This window comes from Panthera pardus, unplaced genomic scaffold (genome assembly GCF_024362965.1).
Source record: "Panthera pardus isolate Hobbes unplaced genomic scaffold, ASM2436296v1 HiC_scaffold_21, whole genome shotgun sequence".
Taxonomy (NCBI): Eukaryota; Metazoa; Chordata; class Mammalia; order Carnivora; family Felidae; genus Panthera; species Panthera pardus.
The window spans coordinates 368,328-390,000 of NW_026526777.1; the positions used below are offsets into that span (position 1 = coordinate 368,328).

The following is a 21,673-nucleotide window of genomic DNA, read 5'->3' on the forward strand; positions in this document are numbered from 1 at the left end:
GAGCAGGCAGAACAGAACATACTCCTTTTTCAAAAGGAGGCCTTTAACTCGACCACAGAGAACAGGAAAGTAACGTGCCACAAGAACGCGGACAGTGACCCTCGACTGAGCAGCAACATTACGGTGAAGTGCGCGTAGCCCTCCTGAGCTATGGTTGTGGTTACTGCTGGGCTTGTGTGAGAGAACAGAAGATACGTATGTTGGTTTCTGCCTCCGGTTCCTGGCACAGAGTTCCTAAAACTCTTGTAATTTCCTAAGTGATAAGAACACTGGGGGCATCTTTTGTTCGGACGAGGTGATGCCGGGTGGGTGCTTGGAGGACTCCCGGGTGGGGACTGGTCACCAGAAAGACCAAGCCCTGATTAGAAGCTTGAAATTCTCACTCCCCATCCCCATCCTCCAGACAGGGGCTGGAAATTGAGTTAATGATACACCATGTCTATGTGAGGAAGCCTCTGTAAAATCCAAACAATACGGGGTTCAGGAACTTGCTGGTTGGTGAAGAGCTGGAGGCACTGGGAGAGGAGCGTGCCTGGACAGAGCATGGATACTCCTTAGATTCTATGAAATACAGTATTTGTGAAATGCCTGCCACCTGTTATTAGCATTATTCTAAGCACTGAGGATACAGTGTTGAGCAGTCTCTATCCTCCTGGGCTTAATGTTCTAGTGGGAAGTAAATAACATATACATATATAAAGCAGTGGTAAGTACCTTCAAAACAGGTTAAGCATCAAAAGGGGTTAGAGAGTGTTAGATGAGGGAGGGGGAAGGGGAAACTATTCTTTATTTTTTTTAACATTTATTCATTTTTTTGAGAGAGACAGAGTGCGAGCAGGGGAGGGAGACACAGAATCCCAAGCAGGCTTCAGGCTCTGAGCTGTCAGCACAGAATCCGATGCGGGGCTCGAACTCACAAACTGTTAGAGCATGACTTGAGCTGAAGTCAGACGCTTAACCGACCAAAGCCACCCAGGTGCCCCAAGGGGAAACTATTCTTAAAGCACAGTCCGGAAAGTCCTGTCTAAAGAGAGAACACTTGAGCTAAGTCCTCAATGAAGTGAGGAAGTGAGGTCTGAATGTATCTGAGAGAGAAAGGAGCAAGTCAGGAAATTCTTGCTGCTTAAGACACGTGCTTAATATGTGCAAGAAACAGTATTTAAAAAAAAAAAAAAAAAAGCGAAGCTGAAATGCCATATCCCAGAGGGAGAGTGGTAGGAAACGAGGTAGAAGAGGTAATCGAGGGACCAAATCAGGAGCGGCCTTGAATCGAGAGTATCAGTTAGGATACACACCTTGAAAGAAGGGCCAAGAGAAATCCTGATGTACTGAATGTGAACTGTGAGAAAAAGCGAATGATGATGCCTTGTATGAAAATGGTGAATAATGCTATGTTTAGAGTGAAAAATGAAAAGTGTAGCTCTAAGACATTAACTCTGAAAAACCTATGAGACACAAGCTAGAGCTAAGAGATGTGTAGGGCGAAGCCATAAATTCAGGAGCCCTAAGCATACAGGCAAGAGTGTGAAGTCACAGGGGTACACAAAATCATTTAGAAACAGAGAAGAGCCCAACATTTATGCATTATAACATTTAGAGAACACCTAGCAAAGAAGATGGGGGGTGGTCTGAGGTAAGAAGAAAGCCAGAAGCAGGTATCTTGGAAGCAGAGTGACTTTTCCCCACAAGTCTAAATGTCTCTAAGGATTTAAGTATTTCTGGAGTCTCTCTGTTCTTTCCAACTTTCCTGACACTCTTCAGTTCAGAATATCCTATTTTCTCTCCTAATCTACAGCAAATACTTTAAATATGATCTTGTGGTCTCAGTATCAAAGGTTCCCCTGCCCCCACCCCATTCACCTTCCGCATAGCCTGTAAAAGTGATCTCAAAAAAAAAAGCGGGGGGGGGGGGGGCGCCGGGCTCAGTGGATCGGGTGTCCAACTTCGGCTCAGGTCTTGATCTCATGGTTGAGTTCGTGAGTTTGAGCCCCGCATTGGGCTCTGTGCTGACAGCTCAGAGCCTGGAGCTTGCTTTGGATTCTGGTCTCCCTCTCTGTCCCTCCCCCTCACACTCTGTCTCTCTCTCTCTCTCTCAAAAATAAACAATCATTAAAAAAAGAAAAAAGTCTAATCTTACCATCCCAGCCTTAATATGAAAGACTTCTCATTACCTCCAACAATAGCACATAGGTCCCTACATCACCTGGTCCCAATTTACCTTAGCAACCTTACCTTCTGCCACTCCTGTCCGTAAGTATTATATGGGTCTGGCACACCTATATATTCTCTCATAACTGTGACATTTTCTTTACTTAGTAAATCTTCCAACTCTTTAACACTATACAAAGACAGTTTTTTCAAGTATATTTATTTTGAGAGAGAGACAGAGACAGACAGACAGACAGACAGACAGACAGCAAGAGCACGGAAGCAGAGGAGGGACAGAGAGGGAGGGGGGAGAGAGGGAATCTTAAGCAGGCCCCATGCCATCAGTGCAGAGCCCGACGTGGAGCTCCATCCCATGAACCACAAGATCATGACTGAAATCAAGAGTGGGCCGCTTAACCGACTGAGCCACCCAGGCGCCCACAAAGACGTATCTTTTATGAACAGGTGACAGTGTGTACTAGTTTGCATGGAACAGTCCCAGTTTGTACCTCTTGTCCCTTCATGATGATAAAAAGCCCCCCTTTTCCCTTTGATAGAGTCTCAATTTAGATGGTAAATTAGATGGTCACCTCATCAATGAAGTTTCCTCATCCCCTCCCTCGGTGTTCTCAAAACATTCTGAACACGTCAGTACTGATCTTGTTACTGAACTACTTGTGCATTTCCCTTAAAAAACTGTGAGATCCCAGAGGTCAGGAATCGTACGTTTTTGCTTTTGTTTTAATGTTTATTTTTGAAAGAGAGTGAGCAAGGGAGGGGCAGAGAGAGAGGGAGACGAAGAATCCGAAGCAGGCTCCAGGCTCTGAGCCACCAGCACAGAGCATGACGGGGCTTGAACTCACGAACCACGAGATCATGACCTGCAAAGTCAGACCCTTAACCAACTGAGCCACCCAGGTGCACCATATGTATTATTTTCTTATCTCTTTCACCTAACCTGTACATAACAGGCACTCAAAAATTTTTCGGGTGAATGTATTCCTGACATCAAGGATCTCCATCTTCCGCAAATGCTCTGAGAGGAGGAGCTGGGCAAAGGAGAGAAAGGGTGTGGGACTGGATAGCAAGCCTGAAACTGGGAGCCAGCTGGGAGAAGGGAAATCTCCTTGATTAACAGCAAAAGACCCGTACACAAGGAGCACCAGAAACTTCAACTGAAAAGGGTGCCTGCCTCTAAAATGCTTCCAGTCCATTAGACAAGCATGTATACGCCTTCAAAAATTATTTTTTAAAAAAAGCTTGAGAGAGCGTGTGTGCGTGAGTGGGAGAGGAGTGGAGAGGGAGGAAGAGAGAATTCCAAGTGGGCTTGTTGTTGTCAGTGCAGAGCCCAATGCGGGGCTATATCCCACAAACCATGAGATGACCTGAGCCAAAACCAAGAGTCAGACGCTTAACTGACTAAGCCACCACGGTGCCCCTCAAAATTCTTATTTCAGAACTATTACAAAAAATAATATCACAAAGTTGCGTATTTTAAAAATAGAATGCTCCTGGAGTTCAGAGCAAGACTGCTCAAGTCTAGGAAATTTTATGAATCTGGAATTTAATCAGCATATTGCCAACCTTATGTGGCAAATACATAAAATGAATAGTAAGCCCCTTGCCATATCTCCCTACATCCCTCGTTGCCGACAAACTCCCTGCTAAATAATATGTTCAATAAATGTTTGTGATGATTAATATAACTTACATTAGTTTTTTAAGTCTGCAGTGTACTTTTACACACATTATATTTTATACGGCCCTCCTAACATTCCTATAAGATAGGCAAAGTAGTAAAACTGTCTCAATTTTATAGATGAAAAAATCAGCCTTCCTGGGAACTGCAGGAGAGACCAGCTGTTTCCAGCTTGCCAGTTTCAACACAAAATCCTTTTCATCTCTGAAGAACAACACTATCCGAAGCGTAGCCCACGGACTGATGCTGGCCAGTGAACTGTTAGTTATCACTCTGCAACAAGATAAGCATAAGCTGAGAGTAAGCATGTAGAAACTTTTCTTTTAACTTCACAGAGTAATGTTTTTGCCTGCTGAATCTAACAATAAAAAATATTGGGTCTGTATTCCTGTATATCTTTTTTAATCTTCCTTTTCTAGTAATTCATTTCACCGTATCGGCCCATGCTGTATTATAAAACAAAACAAAAAACTGGTCCTCCCCTAGAGAAGGTTTGGAGAAGTATCTCTATAGAAGACCACGCAGACCAAGGTGTGATCCGTGGATGGCACCTGAGACATTTAGTTTTGTCATTTTTCTTTTACTTTAAATCGGTGTTTCTCTAAGTGTTGTTTTAGACTACCTGGACCAGAATTACTACAGATATTTATTTAAAATGCATCATCGCAGGGCACCTGGGTGACTCAGTTGGTCAGGCATCTGACTCTGGATTTCGGCTCAGGTCATGATCTCACAGTTCATGAGATCGAGCCCCGGCACTGGGCTCTGTGCTAATGGCGTGGAACCTGCTAGGGATTCTTTCTCTTTCTCTCTGCCTTTCCCAGGCTTGTGACTCTCTTGCTCTCTCAAAATACATAAAAACTTAAAAAAGAGATTAAAAACTAAAAAATAAAATGCCTCTTCACAGGCCCATTTCAAAGTAATAAACTGGAATTTCCTAAGCAAAGGATCTGCATTTTGTTTTTCTTGCTGATTATTAGGCACTTTACAGTTTAAGAATGATTGGCCTAAACTTTCACAAAAGAAACAGGCAAGTAAGCAATTTAGGTTGTAAATTGCTAAGCAAGCCACATTTTTCCAATCTCCTCCAGAACTCATCTAGAAAACTCCATTTTTCTTTGTGCAAAATAGAACAAATATAGCGTTTCTGGAGGAATACTACTGGGATAACACTTGAAGGGAGAAACAAAAACAAGTATTTTTCATGTTTCATCCCAGGGTGGATAAAACCCCACCCACAATGGGTGGAAGGAAAGAAGAGTTTTGAATGGTTGAGATTTTTCACCCTGCTCAGAAGATCTCCTAAGTATATTCTGTACACACATGTTCGGGAGAGCCTCTTCCCAGATAAACCATTCATCACACAAATCTGAAAACAGTTGGGGGAAAGTGTATTTCAATAGGAAGAAAAGTAGCAAGGTGTGTTTGGGGGCAAAGAGGAAGGCAAAATAGGAGAACAACAGTTGAGTGATGGCTAATACCAAAACTGTGGATTAAGAACCACAGCAACAGTTTTTCACTTAATTCTCAGTACAGTCCATATTTCCCCCACACATCCTATGAATGAGGTAACGGAGACTCAGAAAGACTAAATAAACATGCCCAAGGTCACACACGACAGGAGAGTCACGGTTAAAACCTAGATCTAATTCCAGTGCCCAGGACATGCCCCTTCTACCACACCAGGGATGGCAAGGGGTGCCCGCTTCATTTCACTGATGGCGGTCGCCTGTAATGTTCCGTTCCATCACTGAAGACTTTTATTCAATTATTATCTTGCATAGGTATGATACATGCAAACAGCAGCACACACATGAAGCATGTGTTTACCACACCCACACATTCATAAACAGACTAATAAAAGCCAGAGGCATTTGAATTCATGGTGAGAGTAACCACATTTCTACATTTTGAGGAAACAAGAGCTGGGAGGTGGTGGTGACAGGGAAACAGTGACCTACACGCCACTGGAAAATCTCCCAAGATTCTGGCCTCACAAAATTTTCTCCAGATATCCTTCAAGAATATTTACAGCTCTATCTACTGAATTAGTCATAGCGGAGAAGGGAGAATGCTGAAAGCAGCAGCCTAGCTACCTAGTTATCCCACAAAGAGCAGGCCTACTCAAGTCTCCCAACGACAATCCGCGTACTTCAAAGGGACAGACACACTCATAGGTGCAAATTCTATCTCTCTCACCAGTGCCTCAGAGACTGGGGGCTTGTGCCTTCTCCCTGCAGCCGTGCAGCAGAACGAACGGCCATTTATCTGCCACCAAACCGGAAGCACACTGCACTTGCAGGCCCTGCCAAGCAATGGTCTTGTCCTGCACATCTTCAAGCTACCCAAGCCACCCAGATGCAAACCAGAAAGCTGAGTTCCTTCCCAGCTACCTAATGCCTCCTATTGCCAATCACTCCCGGCAATTAACTCTGCACTTTCCCAGAACGTAACCTATTTCAGCTCCCAAAAGGAATTTACACACATATAAACCAAACTCTGAAACCGATTCCTCAGATGGGGGTAAGAGCCCCTAAGGGATAACAAAATGGCTACACAACAGGTTTCATCTTAGATGCTACAAAGAGTGAAATTATCTCCAAATGTACCATTTCATTGGATCATTTTGTTTCTTTGTTTATTGAGAGAGTGAGATCTGTGCACAGGAGGGGAAGAGAGGGGCAGAGGGAGAGAGAGAATCTCAAGCAGGCTCGATGCTCAGTGCAGAGCCCGACATGGGGCTTGATCCCATGACCTCGGGATCATTACCTGAGCCGAAATCAAGAGTCGGATGCTCAACCAACTGAGCTACCTGGGCGCCCCTCATTGGAGCACTTCAGAGACTGCTTCCACACAGTTCCAGTGGTAGCAATCTCTAGGATCCAGGAACTGGTGGAATAGTAAAGGTGTGACCAAGCGCATCGATGTGGATCTCTATTAACAATTTTCCATTAAGAGGAGACTTAGACAACACAGAATCAAAAGAGACCACCCTACTCTCCCAACAGGATAGAAACACAGCATACCTGACTCTAAAGTGCTCATTATACTAACGATATCTGGCAAACTGGAAATAAATCTGGCCAATCAGAGAAAACAATCTGACACAACTACAGAGATGCTGGCAGATTACTGCAAATATTCCTAAAGCTGCTGCAAAAGCATCAAGCTTAAAGAAAGGAGCTGGGGTTCAAAGAAAAGTACAATTCCCTTTTATCAACTTCCTGCTGAGGCAAGACTCACTTCTCCAAATTAAAGCAGCAAAAATTACATACATATATGACATTGAATAAGAAACTGTCTTAGCTCTTCTTAGGTAGAACAGCATGGATCCGACTATTTAAAACTACAAACGGCACCCAAACTCGGTTTTTTTTAAAGATTTTATTTTTAAGTAATCTCTACTCAACACGGAGCTCAAACTCACAACCCTGAAATCAAGAATCACATGCTCCTCCAACTAAGGAGGAGCCAGGCGCACTCCACTACGTGGTTTGGTTTGGTTTTGTTTCTGCTTTCTGTTTTTATTTTGTTTTTGCATTTGCTTATTGTCGGTTTTCTCCCTCCACTGAATTTTAAAGTCTGTGGAGTGAAAGACTGGTCTACATTATTCACTGCTACGTCACCTACTGTCAGGTAAGTTAAAAATCCCCCAAAAAGGGAGGCCTGGGTGGCTCAGTTGGTTAAGCGTATAACTCGATTTTGGCTCAGGTCGTGTTCTCACAGTTTGTGGGATCGAGCCCCACATAAGGCTCTGCATTGTCAGGGCAGAGCCTGCTTAGGATTCTCCCTCCCTCTTTCTCTCTGCCCCTTCCCCGCTCACTCGCGGGCGCACGCGTGCTCGCTCTCCCCCCGCCTCCCCCCAAAAAAACATTACAAAGAAAAAAGAGAACTGCTGGGGATGGGGACTAGCAGTAGTGTTTTAACAAGCCCTCCTGGTGACTACGTACACTAAAGCATGCGAACCGCTGTCCTGGGCATCAGCAGAAAAGTTCATGTCAGAGAAACTCGATTCCTGAGCTACCACATGAAGCAATACAGCAACAAGAACCATGGACATCAGGCAAGTACACGAAAGAGATACTTTGTATCTTGTTTGAGCCATCGTATTTGGGGGGGTCTTTGTTGCAGTTATCATGCACACTCTCCTGGCTCACAAAACTTTTTGGTCTCAGGATCCCTTTAAGAAGACACTTTTAAAAATCAGTGGCTCCAGGGGCGCCTGGGTGGCTCAGCCAGTTGAGCTCAGGTCATGATCTTGCAGTTTGTGGGTTCGAGTCCCGCATCGGGCTCTGTGCTGACAGCTCGGAGCCCGGAGCCTGCTTCGGGTTCTGTGTCTCCCCCTCTCTCTCTGCCCCTCCCCCACTTGTGCTCTGTCTCTGTCTCTCAAAAATAAATAAATGTAAAAAAAAAAAAAAAAAAATCAGTGGCTCCAAAGAGATTTTGCTTGTGGCTAGAGCTATCAACAGTCACTATATCAGAAATTAAAACAGAATTTTAAAAATGTTAGTTCATTAAAAAAAAAAAAAGCCCACATTCCAAGTTAACATGAGTGACATATCCTTTATAAGAAAAAACAACAACTATTTTCTCAAAAAAGAGAACAGTACAGTGAGAAGAGTGGCACTATTTCACATTTTTTGCAAATCTCATTAATGTCTGGCTTCATTAACCCCAGACAGCTGGGTTCCCATACCTGCTTCCACATTCAGTCTGCAGCCCCACACTGCTCTTGTGGATCTCCAACATCTCTCCTCCTAACTGGGACAGTTTTTATTCTTTCTTCACATTCACACTTTTGCAGCCAGCCCTTTTGTCAAATGTCCCCAAATTTGGGTTAATGTGATGTCTTCTCATTAGACTGAAGTTACGTATTTTTGACAAAAATAGCACAAAAGCAATACTGTACCCTTCTCAGTGTACCCTCTCAGCAAGCACATGATGTCAACGTGTTGCATTATGATGATGTTAACTGTAATCACTTGAGGGAGGTGGGGTCTGACGGGTTTCTCCACTGAACGTTACTATGAAGAGATACTCTGAGGCTACACAAAATCTCATTTTGCATCCAACTTCCACCGACTAACTTTAGCATTCACAGACAATTCTTGCCTGTAACCATTATTAGTATCTGCCTAATGTTTCCATCATTCCTTCTATATTAATTTGAATTTTACTGTAATACATGGCTGTCTCGTATTTATTTATTCAAATATTTATTTGCAGCACCGTGGGCTTAGGGATATTTATTTTATCCCATGGGTTATAATCTGTTACTATCATTACTTATTTTGTTCTTCAATTTGTCCCAGATCCGGTGTTGAAAGCTCCTTCAAGTTGGTACACCACTTTGTTTGTTTGTTTGTTTTAGCATTTCATTCTCTCCTGGTAGCCACGTCATGTTTCAGGTCCAAAGGACGTTTTTCCTTTGCCCTAAGTCACTTCTCCAAGGAACTCGAGTTTCTTCCCCCAGACAATAGCATTTAGAAAACAAGACCTGGTGTCATGCGTGCTCATTGCTATGGTGGCGTAACTGCTTCCAAGTCCTCTCAGAAAAAGGAAATCCGTGTACACGCACCAGCACGCACACATCTATTTCTATCTCTGTATGTGCACACGTGTACATAAACAGGTGTATAAATTAAAACTTATGAGTTCATACTGATACCAGAGAAGGGTATTCCAGCAATCTTTTCAAATGATCAGAACTGTGGATTCCTTCGTCTTTGATATACTCAAAGCTCGACAGATGCAGACAAAGGACTTCAACAAGAAGATATATTAATGGCTAATAAGCACATGCAAAGATCATTAGTCATTAGAGAAATGCAAATTGAGACCACAATGAGGTACCAACTCACACCCATTAAGATGGCTGTGATAAAAAGGGCAGGAAATAGTAAGTGTTGAGGATGTGGAGAAACTGGAATCCTAGAACTGTACATTGCTGGTAGGAACATAAAATGGTACAGTTGCTTTGGAAAATGGCTTGGTGGTTCTTCAAAAAGTTAGAATTATCACATGACTCAGCAACTCCATTTATAGGTAAATATCCAAAAGAACTGAAAACAGGGATTCAGTCAAAAACGTACAGAAAAATGTGTATAGCAGTAATATTTACAGTAGCCAAAAAGGTGGAAAAAACTGAAATGTCCATCAACTCATGCACGGACAAGCCAATGTGGTATATCCCTAAAGTGGAATGTTACTCAGATGTGAAAAGGAATAAAGTACTGATAAACACTACAACATGAATGAACCTCAAGAACATGCTACGTGAAAGGAACCAGACACGAAAGGTCACATGTCCTAGGATTCCATGGGTGTAAAATATCCAGAACAGATACTCCATCAAGATAGGAAGCACATTAGTGCTTGCCAGATGCTGAGGGAAGGAGAAATGGGTAGTGATGGCTTAGTGGGTACAGGTTTCCTTTTGGGGTGATGAAACTGTTGTGGGATTTGATTTAGGTGGTAGTAGCCCAACACTGCAACTGTGTTAAATGCCACTGAATCATACAAGTTAAAATGGTTAATTCTATGTTATGTGACTTTTACCTCAATTAACAAAACAGTTTCCAAGGGTTAGTTGCAATTTGAAATCTGAAACCTTATCAATGAACTTTTCACACTGTAACATTAAAATCCATTGGTCCATCTTATCTCACACTTTGAATAGATCTTTTACCCACACGTGATTTTGTTACATCATGCATTTGTCATTTGGAAAATTCTGGTCCACTAAGTCATGCACATCTCAAGTGCTGACATATTTCATTATACAATATAAACACGAATCATACTGGGTAATGTCACCACTAATCTCATCATAAAAGTAAGTTCTGAGCTGTCCAACTCTGGTTTAATTTTTATTCTACTTTTATCACCGGGCACAAATATAATCAAGTTGTTCTTGTAAGTTTTCAAGAATGTCTGTCAGATACCCAAGTCTACAGACCACAGTGTGTTGATTATTCTTTCATCAAGTAGGAACGGTTCTATGAAGAAAGCAGCTAGTTAGCCTGCAACTCGACTGTCCTTTTCCTTGAGACCACTGTAGTTCAGTACACAGCAAAAGTGCTTCATGAGCATTTCCCACTTTATCACACAAAATATTCAAAAGCCATGTTCTGAAAGGTCAAGATAAAGTAAAATTTATTTCCACTCCATCAAAATATTTTTCAAGTGAAACTGCATCTTTTTTTTTAAACTGCAAGTTTGAACTGTACAGCAGTGAAGAATACAATGAATATTAGTATAGTTTAGTGCCACTGCTCTGATTCATGCAAAGGCACCAGCAGTTTTACTGACCATTACTTCTGGATCATCAGTGCAAATGTCAACACAGTGAAAAAGGCAAAATCAAACAAACAAACAAAAAAAGCCTTTGTATTACTATAAAACAGTTTTGATCTCAAGACTCTCCGAAACGCTCTCAGGAATCCCAAGGAATCCACAGACCACACTCTGACAACTAATCCACATGTTTAACAAAGAAACCTACCAATTCATGTCTTTTCCAGATTTTTTAAAATGGAAGCTCTATGCCCAACGTGGGGCTCAAACTCACAACCCCAAGATCAAGAGCTGCATGCTCCACCAACTGAGCCAGCCCGGCGCCCCTATCTTCCAGGTTCAATGCAAACTACTTGGTGGCAAACCCTTCTTGTTTGTACTCCTCTTTAATACCACCATATGAAATGCCCCAATATTATTACCTAACCAACTCCAAACGTTACTTTCCTTTACCTTAATTCATATCAGCTATGTCAACGTATCTTCCTTCTGCTATCCGCCAGGCTACAAAATCCCATACCAAAAACCCACTCCTTCTAGTTCATTTAAGTTTAGTCAATTTTAATTACCTCCCTTTGGATTTCTAGAACTTCCTTCCTGGCTCACTTTTCTAGGAAAAGTGATCTAGACCTAGACCATGGGTCTGCAAGCTTCTTCTGTCAAGGGCCAGATAATAAATATTTAATTTATTTATTAAAATTCTTTTTTAATGTTTACTTATGAGAGACAGATAAAGAGCATGAGTGGGGGAGGGGTGGAGAGAAAGAGGGAGACACAGAATTGGAAGCAGGCTCCACGCTCCAAGCTGTCAGCACAGATTCCCACCTGGGGCTCGTACTCAACCCATGAGATCATGACCTGAGCTGAAGTCGGATGCTTAATCAACTGAGCCACCCAGGCTACACTTTAAAAAAAATTTTTTTAATGTTTATTTATTTTTGAGAGAGAGAGACAGAGAGAGCGCGCAAGGGGGAGGGGCAGAGAGAGAGAGGGAGACACAGAATCCGAAACAGACTCCAGGCTCTGAGTTGTCAGCACGGAGCTTGACATGTGGCTCAAACTCATGAACCAAGAGATCAGGACCTGAGTCGAAGTTGGACACTTAACCCACTGAGCCCCTCAGGCACCCCAGATAGTAAATATTTTACAGACTTTGTGGGCCATCTATTCAATTCCATTGTTGTAAGGAAATATGTGTGGCTGTGTTCCAATAAAACTTTATTTACAAAAACAATCAGTAGTTTGCTGACTTCTGATCTAAACTCGTCCAACGTGTAGGTCAATAAACCCACTCTTAATCAAAATACATCACGAAAATAAAAAATAGAGGTAGCCACAGACTGGCTAAAAGAAACTAGTAAGAGCACTGAAAACAGCAGTAAACCCAACAGACAGAATATCAGTAACAGTTGTTAACTTAATTCACTGAGCTCTTATTGGCTAAGCTCTAAAGTGCTTTATAATACCTTATCACATTTAAGCCCTTTATAGCAGAGTTTTAAATTTTAATAATTATCCTTTTATAGAAAACAGATAAACTACGTAACTTTCCAAGGTCTCACAGTCTGTAAATAGTTAAGCCTAATTCAAACACAAAGGTCTCTCTTACTTCAATGGCCATTTTTTTTTTCCTTTTTAACATTTATTTTTGAGAGACAGAGAGAGAGAGAGCATGAGCAGGGGAGGGGGAGAGAGAGAGAGGGAGACACAGTATCTGAAGCAGGCTCCAGTGTCTGAGCTCTTTGTTAGCACAGAGCCCGATGCAGGGTTCAAACCCACTATGCAAGACCATGACCTGAGCTGAAGTCGGATGCTCAACTGACTCAGCTAAGGTCCATATTCTTAATCATCATATTATGTAGTATCTATCTATATTGCCATTTTTGGTTTTTTGATCCAAACTGGTAAGACAGTTATTCTGAATAAGAATGCAAAGACGGTTGCTATTTACTTCCTCTTACAGTGTTTCTTCTGTTTCACTGAGTTTACCACATTAACTGCGTCACCACATTAACTACCACATTAAACTTCACTGAATGCAAGAACTTAGGTGATGAGCTTTAGGTGACAGTGTTCAGTTATTGTACACCAAGGATCATAAAGACCTCTATGCTTAAATATGACAAGTTAGGGTGTGTTGCCTAAAAGCCCAATGAATAGGAGGTAAGCAATCCTCCCCCCCACCCTCTTATAATAAGTCAGAATAAAATAATAATAGTTATGCTAGCACATATTATAATAAATCAGTACAAAAGTTCTGACATATAAAGAAAATTCTGCCAGACATCATTTAAAACAAGTGATAGAGACAGAGATGCTCAAAGGACAGATTCCACGCATCCTTCAAAACGACTCTTCATCCACTCCTAAACAATAACTAGGGCCTATGAGAAGAAACACAAAGTCTGTCCATTAATAGAATGTATTAACTTATGCCTCACTGATTATAACTACCTAATCGTAAGATTATCCCTACTAATCTGCTTCCAGGCACCAGGAAAAAAGTTAGAAATAAAAGGCTGCAAAGATCTTTTTTAAAACCTATTGGTCCAATAAGCAAGCATCACAATACAGACAGAATCTTAAATTAGAGATGATGGTAAGGGGTGAAATAAACTTTACATCTTCAGTTCTCTTTATATTTAATATAAACCAATGTAAGAGGTAAACATACCACCACACATACACACATGTAAAATGGCTATTCCCCATGGAAAAAAACATTACCAAATAGAATTTAAAAATAGCATCAACTTAAAAAGGTAACTATTATTTCTAAGAACCAGGGAATTTCACAACTCTGAATCTTTGGTCTCGAGGTTTGAGCTAGGCTGGTCTGATACTGTTTTGTCTCCCAGGATTCAACCGACTGGGAAACAATCTCCCTTAACTCATTTATAAAGGAAAAGAAGAAGAGTGGCCCCAGCTATCTGGGGGGAATATAACTGGGGGCAGCCTAGGAAATGAGCTCAGGCCAGCTGCTCTGGTAAATCCTACCCAGCAACCCTTAAAGAAAGTATAACCTCAGGGCACCTGGGTGGCTCAGTCTGTTAAACATCCGCATCCGACTTCGACTCAGGTCAATGATCTCCCGGTTGAGCCCCACATCGGGCTCTCTGCTCTCAGTGTGGAGACTGCTTTGGATCCTCTGTCTCTGTCTTGCTCACTGCCCTTCCCCTGCTTGTGTTCTCTCAAAAAATAAACTAAAAAATAGATACAAAAAAGTATAACCTCATATGCACCTCTTTTTGTGTTTTTAAATGTTTATTATTTTGATTTTGAGAAAGAGAGAGAGAGACAGAGTGTGAGCAGGGTAGGGCCAGAAAGAGAGGGAGACACAGAATCCGAAGCAGGCTCCAGGCTCTGAGCTGTCAGCACAGAGCCCAACGCGGGGCTTGAACTCATAAGCTGTGAGATCATGACCTGAGCCGAAGTCAGACACTTAATCGACTGGGCCACCCAGACACCCCCCTTTTTTTGTTTTTTAATTTTTGTTTAATGTATTATTATTTTTTTTTTTTGAGACAAAGAGTGTGGGGGAGGAGAGAGAGGGAGACACAGATCAGAGTGCACCTCTTAACACTTGCACCAAAATTCATGTGCCAAAGGGAAAAATATACATATACTCAAAGATTGTTGGATGTAAAAATGTGGCAAGAGTACAAATTCATAGGCTATAACAAAAAGACTGAATTAAGGAGCTTCCTCTAGACTGCAACCTGACAAACCTTATTATAGGATAAAGTACTTCAAAAGCTTCCTCCCATTCCAAACTCTCCCTACTTGATTATTGCATATCAGCACCATTATTCTGAATGGTCAGATAAGAAATAAAAATAAACTCACATAAAACAACTGTAACAGCATGTCCCTCTTTTATTCATTAATACACTTTATTTCACACTCCACCTAACACAAGAGCCGCTTCATGTATGTATCACAGCCAGGAAGCACATAAAGAGAAACTGAGAAAAAAGACACCAGGGTAAACTGGTGGTAAATTGAAATACAATTTCTAAATGAATGCTGAGCTCCTAATAACCAATGAAACATACAATCATTCCACGTGAATCTCTAAACTGCAACACTTGCAAAGTCTGGAAGCTTAAATTTTTTTCCTTCTTTCCATGTGCTACCTCACTTTCCTTTTGTATAACTCTAACTCCGCAGCACATGGCAGGAGAGAACACTGCATTTTTATAATACACTAAATAGAACAATAACAAGAAATAAAAGAGGAAATGGGGGGGGTCGCTCAAAGGAGTAGTTAGCCGATATTATTTGCTCTATTATATGGCTTTTTGTGTCTCCTAAGAGCACCCCCATGGCCATCCACTCCTGGACCCTCGGCAATATGGAATGATTAGAAACATTTTTTTTTTTTTTTGGGGGGGGGGTATCTTAACAAATTACAGCTGTTAAATCCAGGCAGCATCTCTCTTTTAGGGACCCTTCTTCCTTGAGCAGGCACACCTCTAAATGGAGGCAGGAAAACAGATGCGGAACAGACTGCTTCACCTCCCAGAAGAGTTACTAGCTCCCACTAGGAACACAGTCACTGTCACTCGGACAGAGAAGCTCCCTCTCATTTTGCCACAACAAAAAAATCTAATTTTATTTAAAGACAGCAAGGAAAAAAAATTGTGTGTGTGTGTGTGTGTGTGTGTGTGTATCAAACGGGTATTTTTCTTGCTCTAAACCGTCCCCTTTTCCTTGTCCATCGGCCCAAGTAAGCAGAGATGACGCAGACTTCCTTATATAATAGCCTGTGATTTCCTAGGCTGCAGGCCTCTCCCTTTGTGTTCTGTACACACTTACACACGCGAGCGCGCGCACATTCTCACTGCTTTGCAGCCGCTGGCGTGATGCCAGCACTCAGTCAGCTGGCTGACTCCATTCACAGAGCAGGGTTGAAGCTGACATGGAAAAGGGAGGGGGGGGTAAGTGAGGGTAAGGGGGAGTAGAACCATCACTGCTACAGACAAAAGAAATTTTTTTCAAAAAGAAAGAAAAAGGAAACCTTAGCATAATATCCTTCTTATAGCTTCAGCTCAAAGAAAACTAGAAGCCAGAGACCATTACAGCAAAAGGATGAAGCAGGACGACTGAGGATCCAAACCGAAAGGAGCTCTGTATGAGAAACAATTACTCCACAACAAATTGTAAAAAGCAACAGTATTTATTATTTCAATCCCATTAGAAACCTCAGCATATCACCTTCTACACACAGTCAGGAAAAGGCTGTGAAGAACTCAGAGCAATTCTGAGTTTCTGCTTTTAGATAAAGAAAAAAGGGAGGGGGGAGCAAGGACAGTTAAAAGTACTTACAGGTATACATTTTTCTGCTCCCTCCTCTAGCTGCCAGGAAAGCTGGAGACAAGAAGGGGATGGGGGGAGGGAGGACAGAAAAAGGAGGAAAAGAAGGAATAAAAGATGGGTTTAGGTTTTTGTTTTTGTGGGGGCTTTGGGGGGAGGAGGTGGGGAGAGGCTCCCTTTCTCTTTTCTATCGTAAGAAAGGCTTTTTCTATAGCACAGGGACGACCCCATACGTGCCAGCCCCCTTGAGAGACCTGCATAAACCCGGTCTCCAAGCGGGCACTGCCCTGCCAATCACATGGCGTACTGTTACATTAAACAAAAGAAACAGGGGGATGCTTACTTTTACCCATGATGCCTAGCGGGGGCAGAAGGGGGGGTGGAAACCAGTTGAAGCCGGTTTATAACCTCAGGACATGGAATTATCTCTTAATTTTTTTAAATGTCATTTGTGGTACAAAAGTCAGTTAGTCTCCCCACCCTAACTGCCCCCCATCATTCTGGCCTAGTGCCAAACTTTGCCTTCATTCATGAGAGCTAGTTTCCTCTGAAATCATGATGCTTTAACTGTTTAGCTTCCAGAGCCAACATCCAGGACAGGAAATCACAGCATCAATGACAAAACATGTTCCAAATTACAAATAAACCCGACTGCTAGTGCTAAAGAACAGACATCGGTAAGACAGTAGACGTGTTCCTTGGAGATCTGTTCCTGGAGCTGTCCCACAGGTAGGTAGACGCAGATTCACACCACTCACACCACTTGGGGCAGCTGAACCCACATCTAGCACAAATCACAGCACGGTTTCCGAGCAAAGTAGTCATGACAGTACGTGTACACTCCATAAAAATGGGTTAGGTCCTTGTTATGTATATTTTACCACAACTGAACAATGTGTAATGGTTTAGGCCTAGCCATAGTGAGGCTGCAATACTGTCTCCTTTTCCTGTGTCCCAGCCTAGAACTCTTCCTCCTCAGACTCCAGCCAACGTCCCACCCACCATAAACCATTTACCACACCACCTATGTCCTTCTATAGACTGATCAAGACTCTAGACATGTCTGAAACTTTCTCCTAATTTTCCTTTTTCTGTTTTAGAGAGACTGTCTCCAATCACTTTATAAGGAGTTTTCATCTCTCAAACGTACTCATAAAAGGTCAGAAAGTGGTGGGGAAGAAATCCAAGCAAACCAAAGAGAAGGGGAACGGTAGTAATTGCTTTAGACATGTGCCGGTTGGAGGACCCTTACGCTAGGATCTTTGTTTAAGGAAATAAGTTCTTTATAAACAGGAACAAGGAGTAACAAGGGGGAGGGGGTGTCCTTATTTTTCAATCGACCTCTCCTATCAAATAAACCACCCCAAATGCCTGCCTCATTTGGGCTTCTGAAACTCAAATCATAATTGTACGGACTTCCTTCAGAATCTCTCACAAAACCCTCATGTTTCCAAATGCTAAAGCTTCTAGAGTCTAGAGAACACAGAGAAAAATAATCTATGCCCTACCCAAAGATTTCAGTCTGTAAAAGAAGTTTTCCTGAGCAATCTAATATTAATTTCTGTTTTCAGAAAACAAATACTGAGCTAAATCTGAAATAGGCAGTACTGGCCACTGGCAAAAGGCATTCAATAATTTACAAACTACACAGGAAAACCCTACACTCTGCCAAGCTAAGCTTCAAGTGGATGACGTTGTAATATCTCAGTCACAGTAAGTCGTACTTAACAGAAGCCCATCAGAGGTCTCCAGATCTAGGTATTGTACTATTTTAGGAGATAAGGGAAATCATCATGTCTGTGATAAATGGGGCCAAGAAAATAGTCCATTTTCCACTTATTCAATACATTTCCACAAGAGACAAACTATGAATTTCAAACTGAAGCTCACTAGGTTCTATGTTTAATCGTGGCAGGGGAGACTGTATTTTTTCAACTTTCGTTCAGACATCATGCTCATTTAAGTCCACTGAATACACTTAACTGCATTGTAAACACTGGGCAATTTTTACCAGTCTTTGAGACAGTATGAAAGGCTTAGATACAACTAAGCAGTTGGTAGTGATTACTGTTAGCACGCAGTTTAATTCTCCAACTTGACACAGGCTAAAGCAGTACACTATGTTCACCACAGTATCTCCTCTGTATACTAAATTGATTAGTAGTCTAGAGGTACCAGAGATGCTCACACATCAACAGGTATTTTTCTTCAGATCCTGGAAAATTAAGAACTATGTGGCAGCCAACACCCCTGCTTTTTTTCAGCCAAATCATAATCACCCCAAACCAAGCTGCTTATTGTGTGAGCTGAAAATTGTAAATTTTAAAATACTTCTTGGTAACTGTAATCCAAATTGTAATGCTCTGAAGAAAAAGAAAAGATCTAACATTCACTGAGAATTTTAATGCATTGAATTTAATGCACTAAGTATTTATTTAATCCATACAACAAAGCAAGAAGATAGGGTCCTTTTCCTATTTTACAGATATGGAAATTAACTTGGTGAAATTAAGAAATTTGAATGAAGTCATTCACTCAGCTAACAATAGTAGATGCTGGCTCCAAAGCCCGTACTCATTCCATTACACCACGATGGCTTGAGCATTTCTTGGCCAAAACTCAAGAGCCCAATTCACTCTGCTTGCCTCATTGATCTCTACTCTAAGCCACTAGGTTAAAGAAAATATTAGCCAAATACAACTGAGGTAAAATATACATGTTCTTTGACAGGCATGTATGATTTCTTTCTTTCTTTTTTAAATTTACATCCAAGTTGGTTAAATAGTGTAATAATGATTTCAGAAGTAGAATTTAGGGATTCATCACTTACATATAATACCCAGTATTCGTCCCAACAAGCCATGTAGGATTTCCACTCACAAGAAGATTTGATCCAGGACTTCTTTTTAAAGTACACAGTAAGGGGGCGCCTGGGTGGCTCAGTCGGTTGAGCGTCCGACTTCGGCTCAGGTCATGATCTCACAGTCTGTGAGCTTGAGCCCTACATCGGGCTCTGTGCTGATGGCTCAGAGCCTGGAGCCTGCTTCCGATTCTGTGTCTCCCTCTCTCTCTGCCCCTTCCCTGCTCATGCTCTGTCTCTCTCTGTCTCAAAAATAAATAAAAACATTAAGAAAAAAAAATTAAAAAAAAAAATAAAGTACACAGTAAGTCCATATAACCTAGATACGTACAAAAGACATCTGATAAATGACTGGGAAGGCCAGTTCATAAAGGGTAACCATGATACAGAAAGAAATGATTATGTACCTGAATTCAGGAAATAAGACTTCAAATTAATTACAACTAAAAGCCTGAAGGTACTCATACAAAAGAAATATGAACTTTGTACAATCAAACGCATAAAAAAAAAAAACAAAAAAACCCAAAACACCTCCAGTAGAATTAAACGTTTGGCTAAAACTCCAAAAAAAAAAAAAAAAAACCTCACCAATAATAGGAACAAATTGGCAAAAGCCATACAGTCACCATCTTTGCTCTTCACAAATTTTATAAATAACCTGATAACTTTTTTGTGCCAATTTTAACCTATGACCTTGGACTCGGAACAAGAGGATCAAAATCAGAAGCACTGTTAAGGTTGAAAATAAAATTTATTTTTTAAAAAGCCAACCTTAAAATTCTGTATAAAATGGATAAGCTATTTATTGGTGGCCAAGAAAAATGAGCCACAGTTTATCTAGCTGTCAGTCCTCTCCTGCAAACTCTCTACAGTTCTGTTTTCAGTGGGTATAGTCTATTTGGATAAATCAGCTCATGATATTTCAAAATTACTATTACAACAACAAATCAGATTACAGAACAGCCAAAACCCCATTCATATGATCAATAAGATTCACTTTTTAAGTTAAATCCAGAAAAGCTTAGTCAAAAGAAGTTAATTCTTAGGAGATGGGAGTTCATTTCCAGATTATTTAGAAATAGTATACAATACAATCAAGCAGTACTAAAAAAACAAAAACAAACAAAAACCCCAAAACCAAAAACCATTCTGCGGGGTGCCTCCTGGGGTGGCTCAGTCGGTTGGGTGGCTGACTTCGGCTCAGGTCATGATCTCGCTGCTCATGGGTTGGAGCCCCGTGTCTGGCTCTGTGCTGACAGCTGGGAGCCTGGAGCCTGCTTCAGAATCTGTACCCCCCCCCCTCCCCCCACCCCCCCGCTTTCTCTTGTTCTTTCTCTGTCTCTCAAAAATAAACAAACATTAAAAAAAAAATTAGTTAAAAAAAAAACAAAACATTTTGCTTTCCCAAATGCCTAATACACAAATTGGGAATGACATCCAAAATAATATATTGATTTTAGTTTCTAGAAACAGGTGACTTGTACTCATTGCTAAAACAGAATAATTTCTGCTTAAGGGGGGGGGGTCAGTCTTCAATTACTTGGGGATTATAAAATAGGGACTGACTAACTGATACTGAAGTCTACCCCTAACTGGGACAATGTATCTATTAAAATTTTAGTTACAGCCAAATAAAAGCTAAGGACACTACCTTATCAAGCAGAACACGGAGTGAGTCTTACACAGGAAGAGGAGGAAAGGGGAACAAGACTCCCTGTCCTGAGGCAGCATCTGAATTAGGAAGCACCGGTTTTCTCAGAGCAGTGTTCCTTAACAAGTCCACTCCTGGGTTCACAGGAAGCAAGATTGCTGCAGAGGTCACAAAAACCTCGACTGACTCATACTGCAAACAGGCACAAAAAACTACTGTCAAACTCTAGTCTCAATGACTTAATCACCATAAAGAAATACAGGAAGTAAATTACATCGAGTATTTCATCTCTCATGTGGCACAACATGTTTCTAAACCCCAAATTCTTTTCTATAAGGGTGGTTTATTTTCCCATCAGCACTAGGGAATTCCTCTGCCTACCCCTAGGAAACAGAAACCTGAAAATCATCTAGAACATTAAATTAGGACTTGACACCTACAAAATTATAATTCTTTTCTTCCAAAAACAAAGCAACTTTCTAACAAGGGCCCACAAGATACCTAACTAGGAGAGTCTTGAATCCCTAACTTATTATTCTCATCTACTGGTACTCAGTGACCAGGTCTGAGAACATCTCATTTCTTAGTATTTGATTGCTAAGTATTTTCATTCTCTCCTATCTGTACCTTCCCTGTATCTTTGCAGGGTCAAGTTCTTTTCAGGCAAGTCCCAAATGTTCATACCTATTTGAACAATAAAATT

General features: G+C 41.3%; 1 protein-coding gene across 4 annotated transcripts in view; it reads right to left on the reverse strand.

The window, feature by feature from the left end:
• The window catches only part of GATAD2B (GATA zinc finger domain containing 2B), an 87,297-nt gene that overhangs the window by 38,696 nt on the left and 26,928 nt on the right, over nucleotides 1–21,673 (reverse strand). Inside the window, exon 1 of one of the 4 annotated variants that reach the window (XM_053908671.1) lies at nucleotides 16,472–16,494. The exons of 2 other annotated variants lie outside the window; for them this stretch is intronic. Coding sequence is in view for 1 of the 2 variants with exons in the window: in XM_053908669.1 (XP_053764644.1) it covers nucleotides 8,544–8,596 (53 nt within the window). In the remaining variant the exon portion in view is untranslated. Of the gene's footprint in view, nucleotides 1–8,543; nucleotides 9,679–16,471; nucleotides 16,495–21,673 lie in introns of those variants that run through there. One more of the 4 variants, XM_053908669.1, reaches the window with a different exon arrangement.